The 14,966-nt window shown below is 38.0% G+C and overlaps 1 protein-coding gene across 1 annotated transcript in view; it reads left to right on the top strand.

Annotated features, from left to right (window-relative positions):
• Positions 1-14,966, top strand: part of DOCK2 (dedicator of cytokinesis 2) — a 562,271-nt gene that overhangs the window by 490,761 nt on the left and 56,544 nt on the right. The window contains exon 34 of the mRNA XM_044659840.1: positions 14,209-14,294. Within this exon, the coding sequence (XP_044515775.1) occupies positions 14,209-14,294 (86 nt within the window). The remainder of the gene's footprint in view (positions 1-14,208; positions 14,295-14,966) is intronic.

Below are 14,966 nucleotides of genomic sequence, written 5' to 3'. Positions count from 1 at the left end.
TCCCTAATCTCTCCTCCATCCCTCTAATGATCATTTGGCCCAGTGAGCTTGAGCTGTGGTCAGATGGAGACATTTGAGTCTGTAGTCAAGGGAAGAAAAAACTAGCAGATGGAACCTGGACAGTATTCTACTATATTCCTTCACTGGTAGCTAAAATTAAAATGTAATTTGCTGCTACAGTTCTCTTTGGTTCCCTACCTAATAACATCTTCAAAATCGTGTTTAGAGAGCATTTTCCCCCCTCTCCTATGCTTGCTTTAGCTCCTGGGTCCAAGACGTAGATTGCCATAAATGATAATGTAGATATCTATATATGTAGTGTAATAGCAACGTTTGAGAAGAAGATAGAGATCAACATGAGTGACAACTGACAGTTATGGAGGTTGCTATTACAATAGATAGATAGTGAGATGACTCTATGAATAGAGTGTTGGGCCTGGAGAGTCAGGAAGACCTGGCTTCAAAACTGGACTTAAATACTTCCTAGCTGTGTGACCTTGGACAAGTCAATTAACCCCTTTTTGCCTCAATCCATTGGATAATGAAATGGCAAACGTTCTACTGTCTTTGCCAAGAGTATACCTTGGACAACATGATCCACAGAGTCATAAAGAATCAGACATGACTGAATAACAAATATCTTTAGGCAGAGAAATATATATTTATGTATGTATGCATATGGATATATGTATGTGTATAAACACATTACATATATGTGTGTGCATACGTGTATATATGCACATGTATATATTTCTGGAAAAACAGAGATACCTATCATCAGTCAGAGTGAGCAATCATTAAAAGAATCACACAATCTGGGTTAGAAGAGAGGGCTAGTTGAAGAGACCTCTAACTTTGTTGAATGAAGACAAAGGTATGGAATAAAATTTTTGCCTAGCCCAGAAGAAGAAAGCATGCCTCAGCAAACCCAAGTCATTATCTATGTAGATTTTTAAAAGGAAAAACTCGGCAAAATCTAAATGATAAAGCCAATTTTTTATGCCCAATTATGCTGGAGTTAAGACCCCAACTCTGGCTCATCAGCTTTTATTCAATCATTTCCTTTTTCCTGATAATTGCAACATATGTCATCCTACCTACTGCTTCAGAAGAAAGTTCACTGAATGATGACTGAACTGGTATTATACCCTGATCTCACCTGTGGGGTTGGAAATGTAAGGAGTCTGAAGATGACGCAACAGCAGTGACAAATTGGGAGCGTTCTTTGATATTTTTCTTTCTGGCCATGGAGACAGATCACATGTTCTTGCCTACTCCCCATTGGGATTTTGTTGTGAGAAATCTGACCCAGTTTAGGGACATAGTCTCATACCTGTGATCTTGACATCATTAGCACCAGCCTCTAACCAAATGAGCTTACTCATTATGTGGAAAATTTTGAGAATGTAGATTGGCCTCATCCATTCTATTCCTAGAGTGCCTCATGATTTCTTTCAGTGGAAATGAGGCAAAGAAAGAATGTGGACAAAAATCATCCAACTTCAGAGTTAGAGAGAATAATTTTGTCCAACCACTCTTTTTATAAATAAGAAAAAAAAAAGCCCTAGAGAGAAAGCAACTTATCCAAAATCATGAAGTTCCTTAATATCTCAAATTGTTCTTGAACCCAGTTCCATTCAAGAAACATTTATTAAGTGCATATTGTTTGCAATTAATGAATAAAATGTTGGACTTGTAGTCAAGAATAGACTAATTAAAATTCTGTCTCTGACATTTACTAGCTGTGCTTCAATTAATTTCTCTGAGCCTCAGGCAACTCTAAGATTTATCTACCAGATTATAGACATTTCAGACAATGGAGGACATCTTCATACCAATGAAATAAAGTTATGTCTGTTTATTATAAGGAAGGCACTATGCTAGATCTCATGGAGAGGAAGAGAAGGGAACAAGCTTGTGTTAGATGCCTACTATATGCTAGGCACTATGCTAAAAGTACTATACAAATATTATCTCATTTGAACTTCATTCAACCCTATGAAGTAGATGTTATTATTATTCCTATTTTATGATTGAGCAAACTGAAGCAGACAGAGATTAGATCTTGCCCAAGGTCATACAGCTAATAAATATCTGAGGTCAAATTTGAATCCAGGTCTTCTTGACTCCAGCCATTGTGCCACCAAGCTAAGCTGCCTTTGGATACAAAGGTGGAAAATGGCATGGTTCATGTCCTTGAGGTAAAGAGAATATAACTTTTGGGGGTATATACCTGTGAATTCATAAGTGTGAGGAACCTTTGTATAAAAAGAGCCTCCACCCATTCAGATCAACACATGTAATTTTAGAGAGTAGTTTACAGGAGGACACGATTGTGTTGTACTCAAAGTCACATACCTAGTATGTGTCAGAAGCAGGGCTTAAGCTCAGGTCTCTTGAGTCCAAGGCTGACTCTCTGTCTAGTACACAATGCTGTCTAGCAATGTTTAGTAAAAAATGTTAAGTATATATAAATAAATGTAATATAATACAGAAAGGAATACACAAAAGAGCCAATCAATGTGCTATGAGAAATCTGAGGAAAGGGTAACATCAGGGAAGGCTTCAGGAAAGAATAATATAAGAACTTTGCTTTGAATGAAGGGATTAGGGGGCTGAAATATATGCAGGGTTAGGGAGTCTAACCAAGGCACAAAGTTCTCTTGGTGGTGACAAAGAAATGGAAACTGAAAGAGTGCCCATGAGTCGAGGAATGACTAAAAAAATTATGGCACATGATTGGGATGGGATACTACTGCACCATAAGAAATGATAAACAGGTTAATTTTGGATAAACATGGAAAGACCTACATGAAATCATGAAGAGTGAAATGAGTAGAAACAGAGAACATTATATACAGCAACAGAAATATTGGTTGAAAAATAACTTGGGTATGTCTACCTCCAAAGAAAGAACTAATAAACAGAAATAAGTAAGACATGGTTTTATATATACATACATCTTTCTGTTAAATGATGGCTATTCTAATGTGGGGAAGAAAGGCGGGGAAGGAATTAATTGAGCATTTTAATGTAACAAAGAAACAAATAAATTTAAATTAAAAAAAGGAATGTATTAAAAGGAACAAGATGATTACTGGAAGTTACTATAATTACTGTCATAATTTAATTTGTCAACTTGACGAATTACAAGTTACTTAATGACTGTGGGTCTCAATTTCCTCATCTATAAGACTAGAATTGAACTAACTGACCTTTAAGGTTCCTTCCAACTCCTTATATGACCTTATGATCTTACTGTAGTATGGCCTCTGAATTCTATTCTCAACCTTCTCTTGAACTGACAGACTTGGACCCCAGAGAGTGGCTGACCATTTCTCTCTCAGGTTCTAGGAGTAATCCTGAGGGATTGAAGGTTCTTATACTATTGGTTATAAGCTCCAATCTGGTATCATTTTGGTTTTGCTGTTTAGATGCGTCCAACTCTTTGTGACCCCATAGACCATAGCAAACTAAGCCCTTCTATCCTCCACTATCTCCTGAAGTCTGTCTAAACTCTTTTTCATTGCTTCCATGACACAATATATCTATCCCATCCTCTGTTGTCCCCTTCTCCTTTTACCTTCAGTCTTTCCTACCATCAGGATCTTTTCTAGTCTTGTTTTCTCATTATATGGTTAAAGTATTTAAGATTCAGTTTCAGTATTTGGCTTTCTGGTGAATAGTCTTGAGTTAATTTTTCTGAATATTTTTCTAATATGATCTATTTGTTTTCTGTTTTTTTTTTTAAACATTAAGCATCAAGCCAACACTCTTCTCTTTTACCCTTATCAAGATTGTCTTAATTCTTCACTTTCTTCCATCAGAGTGGTATTGTCCAACCTGAGTGGTATATATGAGATTGTTACTATTTTTTCCCTATCAACTTAATTCCACTTTTTGAGTCATCCAGCCAAGTATTTCACAAAATATTTTCTGCATATAAATTAAAGAAATATAGTGACAATATTTAGCCCTGTTGTACTCCATTTCCAATTTTAAACCAATCAGTTGTTCCATATTCAGTTCTCACTATCATTTCTTGACTTGCATGCAAATTCCTCAGGACACAAATAATCTTTCTGAGAACTTGCTACATTTTGGGCTGATCCACACAATCAAAGATTTTAATGTAATTAATGAAATAAAAGTAAGTGTTTTTCTGGAATTCTTTTCCTTTCTCCATACATAGTCTAGTGAATGTTGGTAATTTGGTCTCTAATTTTTCTTCCTCTTTGAAAAGTGGCCCCACTCTTCTTGGTTTGCATATTGCCGAAGCCTGGCTTGCAGAACTTTTTAAATAACATTTTATTTTCTCCCCAATTGCATGTAAAAACAATTTTGAACATTCCTTTTTTTGTTTTGAGTTCTGAATTCTCTCCTTCCATTTCACCCTCCTTCCTTCATTCCCTTCTACCAAATCTCCCTCCCCAAGACAGTAAGTAATCTAATATAGATTTTACATATGAAATCATATAAAATTTTTTTCATGTTAGTCATTTTGTGAAAAAAAATCTCAAACAAAAAAAGAAATAGAAAGAAAGTTAAATATAGTATATTTCAGCATGCATTCAGACTCTTATCAGTTCTTTCTTGAAGAGATGGTATTTTTTAGCATGAGTCTCTGGGATTACCTTAGATCACTGTATTACTGATAATAACTAGTTCATTCACCTTTGTTGATCAAAGAATATTGCTGTCACTGTGTACAATGTTCTTCTGGTTTTGCTCACTTCACTTACTATCAGTTTATATGTCTTTCCAGATTTTTCCATAATCATCCTGCTTGTCATCACAATAGTATACCATCACAATCATATATCTCAACTTGTTCAAGCTATTCCCCAATTGATGGGTAACCCTTCAATTTCCAATACATTGTGAACATAAAAATGCTGCAATATTTTTGCACAAATAGGCTCCTTTCCCTTTTTAAAAAAATCTCTTTGGGATACAGACCTAGTAATGGCATTGATGGATCAAAGCATAGGCACAGTTTGAGTCCCTTGAGCATGATTCTAAATTGTTTTCCAAAATGATTAGATCAGATTACAATAAACCAATGGTGTATCAGTATCACAACTTTCCCACATCTCCTCCAAAGTTTATTATTTTTCTTTTCTGTCATATTAACCAATCTAACATGTGTTAGATGGTACCTCAGAGTTGTTTTAACTTACATTTCTCTAATATAGCTTTCAGAATTTTAAGTATAACCTTGCTGGTGTATGAAATAAGCACAATTTTTATGGAATTTGAACATTCCTTGGCATTGCCCTTCTTTAGGACTCAGATGTAAACTCATCTTTTCTAATCCAGTAGCTACTCTTGAGTATTCCAAATTTTTTGGCTTATTGAGTGCAGCACTTTAACAACATCATCTTTTTTTTTTTTTAAATTTTTTTTAAACCCTTAACTTCTGTGTATTGACTTATAAGTGGAAGATTGGTAAGGGTAGGCAATGGGGGTCAAGTGACTTGCCCAGGGTCACACAGCTGGGAAGTGTCTGAGGCCGGATTTGAACCTAGGACCTCCTGTCTCTAGGCCTGGCTCTCAATCCACTGAGCTACCCAGCTGCCCCCAACAACATCATCTTTTAAGATTTTAAATAGCTCAGTGTTCTATCACCTCTACTAACTCTATTGTAAGCAATACTTCTTAAGACCCACTTGACTTAATTCTCCAGAATGTATGGCTCTAGGTCAGTAGCCACAGCATTGTCATTATTGGTGATGTTAAGATTTTTCTTGTATAGTTTTTCAGTATAATCTTACCATTTCTCCTTAATCTCTCCTACTTCTGTTAAATCTCTGCCATTTTTGTCTTCTATCATACCTATTTTTGCATGAAATGTTCCCTTGATACCTCTTGTTTTCTTGAAGAGATCTCCTGCCTTTCCCATTTTATTTTTTCTTCTATTTCTTTGCATTGCTCATTTAAAGAAAAAACTTTCTCTCTTTGCTCTTCTCTGGAATTATGTATTCAGTTAAACATATATTTTCCTTTTCTCCTTTCCCTTTTCTTCTCTCTTCTGTTCTTTGTAAAACCTTACTGGACAACCATTTTACTTTCTTGCTCTTCTTTGGAATTTTTTTGTGTTGCTGCCTCCTAAACAATACCACAAAGTGTGTTCATAGTTTTCAAGCACTCTATCTACTAGATATAATACCTTAAATTTATTCATCATTTCTATTTCATATCCATTAGCACTACTATTTAGGTCATACCTATATGGTCTCATAGTTTCCTATTTTCTTCAATTTAAGTCTGACTTTTGCAATAGGAAACTCATCATCTGAGCTATAGTCAGCTCTAGGTCTTGTTTTTTGTGGTTCGTTTTTTTTTTTTAAACCCTTAACTTCTGTGTATTGGCTCCTTGGTGGAAGAGTGGTAAGGATGGAAATGGGGGTCAAGTGACTTGCCCAGGGTCACACAGCTGGGAAGTATCTGAGGCCGAATTTGAACCTAGGACCTCCTGTCTCTAGGCCTGACTCTCAATCCATTGAGCTACCCAGCCGCCCACCTCCAGGTCTTGTTTCAATTGACTGAATAGAGCTTCTTTCTCTGACTTAAATGTATAGAATCAATCTGATTTTTATATTGACCATCTGGTGATTTCCATGTATGGAGATTCCTTTTGGGTTGTTGAAAAAGTGTTGCTATAACCAGCAACTTTTCTTGACAAAACTCCCTTAGCTTTTGCCCTGCTTCATTTTCCATCCAAAGCCAAATTTGTCTGTTTTTCTAATTATCTTTTGATTTCCTACTTTAACATTCTAATCTTCTATGCTGAATATGATATCTTTTTTGATGTTATTTCTAGAAAATGTTGTAGGTCTTCATAGAATTGATCAACTCTAGCCACTTTGGGATCAGTGGTTGGAGCTTGGACTTTTATTACTGTGATTTTGAATGGCTTACCTTAGATTTGAACAGATATCATTCTGTTATTTTTGATGTTAAAACCCAGTACTACTTTTCTCACCCTTTTATTGACCATGAGGATTAACCCATTTCTTCTAAAGGATTCTTTCCCATGATAGTATATCTAATTACCTGAATTAAGTTCAGTCATTCCTGTCCACTTGATTTTTACCCAAGATGTTGATGTTTAATTTTTTCATCTCTTGTTTGGCCACAGCCATTTTACCTTAGTTCATAGATCTCACAAGCCAGGTTCCTAAGCATTACTGATTTTTGTGGCATTGACTTTTTTGTCCTCACCAAACACATATGCAGCTGAGCTTCTTTTCACTTTTGGCTGAGCAACTTCATTAGTACTGGAGCTATTTGAATTTGTCCTCTACTTTTCCCCAATAGCATGTTGGACTTCTTATATCTTGAAGGTTTCATCTCCCAATATCATGTCTTTTATCATATTAATACTGTCCATCCCATTTTCTTGGCTAATATTGGTTTGCTATTTCCTTCTTTAGTGGATCACCTTTTTTCAGAACTCTTTGCTTTTTCATCTTAAATAACCCTGCATGGCATAGATCATAATTTCATCAAGTTATGCAAGCCACTCCACCATGACAAGGCAGTGATCCAGAAGGGACAATTAGATTTTGTGGAATGATATTTACTGATGTTTTGCACTTTGAGTTTGAGCCCACTATCCCCAGGAGCCAATTATGTTCAGAGGGAACAATGTCATCTCAGGTTTGGGAGACAGAGAATGTTTTGTATTATCTACTTTAATAAATTTGAGTCCATGATTCCCTTTATACTCTCTCAGTTCCTGTGGAAAGTATACTCCAAACTGAGGGCATACTCTCCTTCCTATAGGAACTTAGTTTGAGAAAAATGTATCAAACTTGAAGTACAAAAACACTGAGACACATTTAGAGTGGCATTCTTGTTCAATCACTTCAGTTATACCTGACTCTCTGTGAGCCCATTTAGAATTTTCTTGGCAAATATATGGACTGGTTTAATGTTTCCTTCTCCAGTTCATTTTACAGATGAAGGAAATGAGGTGAACAGGGTTAAGTGGCTTGTCCAGGGTAACAACTAGTAAGAAAGAGTCTATGGCCAGATTTGAACTCAGCAAAATGAGACTTCCCTACTCCAGGTCCAAGACTATTACACTGTGCCACCCAGATACCCCTCATATATAAAGTGGAGCTAAAATAAATGTACCTTTTAACTCCTGGCCTAGGGAGTCACTCACTCCCTTGCTCAGCTGGACTAGCTTTTTAAAACATTTGGCTGATGGGTCAACCCATTACTTGGCTGAGTTATTGAAGGCACTCTAGTACTAGCCCTTCAACAGACTTATCTATGCCTGTTACTGGCTCCAGTCATCTTTGTTACCAATTCCCACTGAAAAGCAGACCTCCCATGGCTCTTTCAGCCTTTGTCTATTCCAGCTTTGAGTGCTTATTTGCCTAAAACTAGGAAGAACACAAAAGCAGCAGAGGCACTATGTATTCTTGGACACATGATTGCTATTTGAGTAGCCTCCCAATAGTAGTTCACAGAAAGTAATCCTCTTCATTCAAAAGCTATCTTCATTCAAAAGCTACCAGGGAAGAAAGGGAGGAATTGACATTTCAAACGTTTTTTAGACACATTCAGTTCTAGCTCAGACTCTACTTTAGTTCTTCTAGCTCCTTAGTCAAACAAGATTTTTCATCCTTTCCTAGTTTCTCTTGGACCCTCAGTCACACTTCCCTGGAAACTACCTAGAGTTCCACTTGGTGGACAGCAGTAAGTACATGCTTCTGATGCATCTTCTAAGGACGAGGCTTTCATTGACCAATCTCCCAGCACAGTCTGATCCAATTGAAAAGCTGTGATAGTTACAGACTACAGTGGTAACAGCAAGAATAGAAATGAACAAATATGACCTATATTTTGGACATAGAATTACAGGCTGTAGCAGCTATTGGATGTAAGAGCAAGGAAGTAGAATCAAAGATGGTTCCATGATTTGGAGATGTAAGACCTAGATTTGTATCCTGCATCTGCTCCCTACTATTTTTATGCCTTTAGATATATCACTTAATATCTCCAGGTCTTAGTTTCTCATTTATGAACTGAATGGGACGGATCTCTAAGTACTTTTTTAAGGCCGATACTTTGGATTCGTTGGTATCTATCATGTGTGTCTAGAAGAATTGTGGTTCAATTTTTAGAGATAGGGAAGTCAAAAAGGTGCCCTAGTTTGGAGAAAAAAAGATGATGAATTCATTTTTATACACTGTGCAAGCTGAGTGGGGGTTCCAATTGGGATGTTAAAAAGGTTGGCTGGGGAATCAGCATGTCAAACAAATTATTTGACAGCCTTAGAATACACATCTCAAACTTAACCAAGCACCAGGTGGTTTCTTTGAATATGAACAGACAGCTTTAGCCTTTAGCCATGTCAACAAAGATTTATGGTTTCATTTCTTAAAAGCATTACTTTAACTTTGATTTAATTTTTTAAAAAAGAGAAAAAATAAATCTTTATAATAATCTACCTCCCATCCCTCCTCCTTGGATGTACCCACCTCTTTTTTAATTTTATGTATCTTTATTAGATTTCCCTACCCCTATCATTCATTCTCACCCATCTGTGGGCATATTCCCAAATTGCTTTTCTTTACTGTGGGCTGTTTAAATGGGTACCATCTTTCTGACTAATGAGGTGGAATTTTTTATAGAAAGCCTGGGGGGTTGGGTTGGACCTGGCCCTCTGGCTCCTTCATCTGGAATGAGGATTCTCTCTCACCGTTTCAGAGGGGAAGAAGGGGCACAGGCTCAGCAAGCTCCCACAGCTTTGAGATCTTCAAGTCATCTCTCCTAGAAAAACCAGGAGCCTGAGCTGTTTCTGGGCTTGGGATAGGGGGTAGTATACAAGAGGCCCTATCAGGATGCAGAGGGAGGCTCTCATCCTTGGCCAGTCAGTGCACAGTAGATGCTGAGTAACCCCTTCCCATTTTTCCCATGCCAGAACTGATGCTGAAGCAGCTATTCCATTCATTACACAACCTCCTAATGATTTCTCAATAGGAATGGTAAGAGTATAAGGGATGAAAACTTCCCTGAGACAGGGACCCTGCCATGCCCTCAGCCCTGCTGTGACCCTTTTTCATCCTTTCTTCTAGATTCAGCACAAACTGCATGACTAGACATGCAGCTAAAAGACCTGAGTTGACATCCAGACTCTACTATTTATTTGTCAAGTCATCTAACCTCTCTGAGTCTCATTTTCCTCATCTATAAAATGGGAATAATAAATAATGTAGTATATTAGCTACTTCCTAGGGTTTTGTTATGAGGATCAGATGAGATAATGCTATATAAAGCTCTTCATAAACCTTACTTAAAATGCTCTATAAATGTAGCTATTATCATCATTAATAATTATGATCACCCTCCTTACCAGGCTTTTTGTGAGGATCAAATGAGATAATAGATATTAAATGGTTGGTATCAGGAAAATGTTCTACATATGCAATCTGGGAGTCCTATTTTTCCTGCTTTGTAGGATGGCACTTCTTATCCCAGTATAGTGTTTCCTTCTGCAAGTTGGATTTGCCTTGCTTATCTCCCTCCTTCCTGCATTGGCGAGGGAAGGGGCAGGTGGGAACTGAATGTTCTGTGCAATCCCAGCCTGCCCTGGTGAGTGGCAGGCTGATATTCCAACTTGAGAGATTTCTGACTGTGACCTTGACTCAGCTCCCAAAGCAAAGACAGCTTAGGAATGGTTCAGAAGCAACCAGTCTCTCTCTCTTGCAGCCAGCACCCTATAATTTCCCCCCTAGGGGATGCATTGTGGCCTCTAGACAGCTGCTTATTTACTCCATTCAAAGGGATTGGGGTTGCTCCTTCCCCTCCCTGTTTGGCAAGGAAAGAAACACTTGTTAAATGGTGGGAACATTCCAACCTTTTCTCGTGATCCATACATACACCAAGATCCAGGTTTTTTTATTTTTTTTTCTAGGAGAGCTACTTTTTGGCTTCCATTATTTGGTAGTACAGCCATAATGATAACAATTGACATTAATAACCACCTGCCAGGAGCCTCGCTTTGAAGGGATTGCACATTATAAAAGACAGTTCCTCTTTTAGTGAGTCTCACTGCTCAGAAATGTGGCTAGCATTCAAAGCCCCTCACAAACGACTTCTCAAGTCTTTTTTCTCACAACCCCTCCCAAGATTCCTCCTCCCCTCAAATGGTATACTCTCCCAAGATTTTCCTTCCCTTCCCTCTGCTAATCCAAATGCTTCTGATCTTTCAAGACTTTTCAAGTAACCCCTCTTCCATTAACCTTCACAGATTCATTCAAACTACAGTGGTCTCTCCCACCTCTGAAATTCTAGAGGGCTTCTATGTTGTCATTGTTATTATCTTTATATGTAGAATTTTATCTCATCAAGTAGATTGTAAACCTCTTGAGGGCAAAGACCTCATTCTGTGATTACATGTATTAACTATACTTATTGTATGCTCCCCATGTTCAATCCATTGATGATAATACAGTTTTCTCTACATGAATGAATGAATGAATGAACCAATGAATGAATGAATGAAATAGAATATTTTTATTATGCACTTAAGTGCTAGGCATTGTTCTAAGTATTAGGGGATAAAAATAGAAAAGCAATACAGTCTCAACCCTCAAGAAACTGGCATTCCAATAGGAAAAGATAATACTCAAGGGGAGTTAAGTCAAAATCCTTTTGAGTCCAAGTAGTATTAATTTGATTACAGTTCTACAGCAGGAAGTGGAAAGTATATATATATATATATATATATATATATATATATATATATATACATACAAATATATATATGAGGGAAGGGGATTTATACAGTGTTAAGGTGGGAGATGGCTAGGATGAAGAATATAGTTAGGTGCCAGGAGTAATAATAGAGGGTGGCACAGCTCTAGGATGGGAATTCTAGGTTGGAAGGTATAGGATCTCCCTAAATCTGGCAATAGAGTTCAGATGGCTTGAGTAAAAAGTATCAAGTTTCTTTGAGAGAATCATAATTAGGAATTTTGTTACTTAGGACAAATTCAAGTGAGAAGGGAAGAATAGAACAGAGCACAAGAAGACAGTCCACCCCTGAAATGACCAGTGGGAGGAGATAGGAGAGTAGAAAAATGATAGGGAGACCTTAAAGGTCTCTTTGCATCTGTAAATCTTTGATCCTATGAAACAAATAACTATTTAGCAAATGAGTTTGGAGGCCCATATAATAGGCTGCTGAATTTCTGCAACAATAATCTTATTTCTCATTTCACCTCTTGACCATGACCTCCACATTTCTTCTTGCCATCAGCCTTCCTCCTAGCACAGTAGTATACTACTGATGGCAGAGGGAGAGACTTGAGGGAGAGGCAGTATCCTTATATGTTTTTTCCCTCAGGCATTGGATTCCAACAAAAACCTTGATCATCCTGCCTTGGTTAGAGACTTCTACTCTGTCATGGAGCTTTTAATTGAACCCCAAATACTCTCTCTTTGAGAATCTGCCCAAGATTTCTTTTCTCTGGTGGAGAGCTCTCTCAGACCCTCCCTTCCACATCACAGAGTGCTATTCTCTGTCTGCCCCTAGCCATAAAGTAAACCTGAAGTCATCTCCTTTCCTAATCCTCCCCTCAGCCTTCCTGGCAGGAGACAAATGTGCTCCAAAATCAATCATTCAACCAATAAACATTTATGAAGTGTCTGCTATTTGTCAGAGATTGTTCTCAACCCTGTGGATACAAAATCATCAGATATTATGAGTGCTTAAGGTTGGATCCTAAAGGGAACAAGACTCCAATAGGGCTGCCTGGTCTATAGGAGCAATAATTATAATCATAATAATAGCAGCTTGTATTTTATCATGCTTTAAGGCTTACACAATCCTTTCATTGTCAGGTAGATGGTGCAAGTATAATTATCTTCACTTTAAAGATGAAGAAATTGATGCTCTAAGGGTTTAAATGACTTGGCTTCAATCAAGTTCAGAACCAGAACAATGACCCAGGTCTTTTAACTCCTGGTCTTTGCCCTACAGCAGGTGGCTCTGAGCAGAATCTGAGAATCCATGTCAGGATGGAACCATAAGTCATTAAAAAATGAGGGGATTATGCCAAAGACCTGAAGAAATGAAAACCTCATAAACTGAATATATACTGTATGCAGTGAGCCTTGCAGAGGGACCACCACCAATAGAAAGATGAATATCAACCCTCTTTCCAAGGAGCTTAGAATCTGAAAGGACTTGTAATCTCAAGAGACCTGGATTCAAATCCTTTCTCTAACCCTTACTAGTAATGTGACCACAGCAGCAAGTCACTTAGCCTTCTTTCTGGGCCTGAGTTTCCTCATTTCTAAGATGCAGATAACAATACCTGTAGTGTTCACCTCTCAGGATTTTTTCAAAGGATCATATGAGGGGGCAGCTGGGTAGCTCAGTGGATTGAGAGCCGGGCCTAGAGACGGGAGGTCCTAGGTTCAAATCTGACCTCTGACACTTCCCAGCTGTGTGACCCTGGGCAAGTCACTTAACCCCCATTGCCTAGCCCTTACTGCTCTTCTGCCTTGGAACCAATACATAATATTGGGTCCAAAATGGAAGGTAAAGGTTTAAAAAAAAGTATCATATGAGATTTTATATACATATATATGTACATATATATAGTAAATTGCAAACCTGAGAATGTTGTATAAATGACAGCTTAAGTATAAATTATTATTTTTTTAAAAATAAAAACTTTTATCTTCCATCTTGGAATCAATACTGTGTAGGCAGAAGAATGGTAAGGGCTAGGCAATGTAGGTTGATTTGCCCAGGCTCATACAGCTGGGAAGTATCTGAGGCCAGATTTGAACCCAGGACCTCCCATCTTTGGGCTGGCTCTCAATCCACTGAGCTACCCAGCTGCCCCCTAAATGATTATTTTTAATGGGAATTAGAACCCACTGTTTTGTCTAATGCTGGGATATAATATAAAGTGACCCTTCCAGGAAAAAAGAAGAGTTTCTAAGTTAGCTATGAACTTGAATCTTGGCGATGCTTAAGGAGAATGGCCTTGACGCTGTGGAACCATGACAGCTTTGATGCAGAGCAATGTGGCAGGTCTTCCCTTGCTCTCTGGGTGAGCCCTTGGCTCTTTCCATTCTTGCTCACATTAGATGGTCTCAGGTCCACCCTGAAGCCAAGAACTTGCTTTCGAGACTGATATATTTTCTTTCTTTTGTATTCCGTCACCATTACAGTTTGAAAATGAAATCATCCTCAATTTGGACCATGAAGTGGAAGGAGGACGTGGCGATGAGCAGTACATGCAGCTGCTGGAGTCTATGTAAGTCTCTGTAATAGGGAGAAGGATGAGTGTATGGGGAAGAGCCCTGAGACTCTAATGTAAAGCAAGCTCATATGTTATCCTAAAGGAACTACAGTTGGAAACTTCTGTTCACCTTGAGCAGAACGAAAATTTGATGCTTTTCCCTCACAGGCTGGGATTAAGGAAGTTCCCATGAAGGTCTGACTATATCATTCCCTTACTCAATAAATTCCGCCTGGCTCCTTATTACCTCCATGATCAAGTATAAAAATCTTCTGTTTGACTTTTAAAGCCCTTCACAGCTTGTTCCCTTTCTACCTTTCTGGGCTTTTGAGAATTTATTCCCCTCCACAAGATTGGACTGCTGTTTCTCATATTAGTTCCACGATCTCTCCCATCTCCCTTCCTTTTCACCGATGATCTCCCATGATTGGAATAGCCTCCCTCCTCACCTCTACCCTCTGGCTTTGCTGGCTTCCTTCATGACTTGCACTTTCTGCAAGAAATACTTAATAAATCTTTGTCAATTGATTAACATTTTTATCTTTTCTCACAAAAGGAGTCATTCACCATTGGTAATCAAAAGGCATAGATGAGAAGTTTCAAATGAGGGATAAACCATGTTGTGATCTACAGCCTGAACCAGATTAAAATGTAATGGGGGATCAGGAGTGTGGGGGCAGTAGGTGA

Source organism: Gracilinanus agilis, chromosome 2 (genome assembly GCF_016433145.1).
Source record: "Gracilinanus agilis isolate LMUSP501 chromosome 2, AgileGrace, whole genome shotgun sequence".
Taxonomy (NCBI): domain Eukaryota; kingdom Metazoa; phylum Chordata; class Mammalia; order Didelphimorphia; family Didelphidae; genus Gracilinanus; species Gracilinanus agilis.
This window is presented reverse-complemented; position numbering and strand designations above follow the sequence as displayed.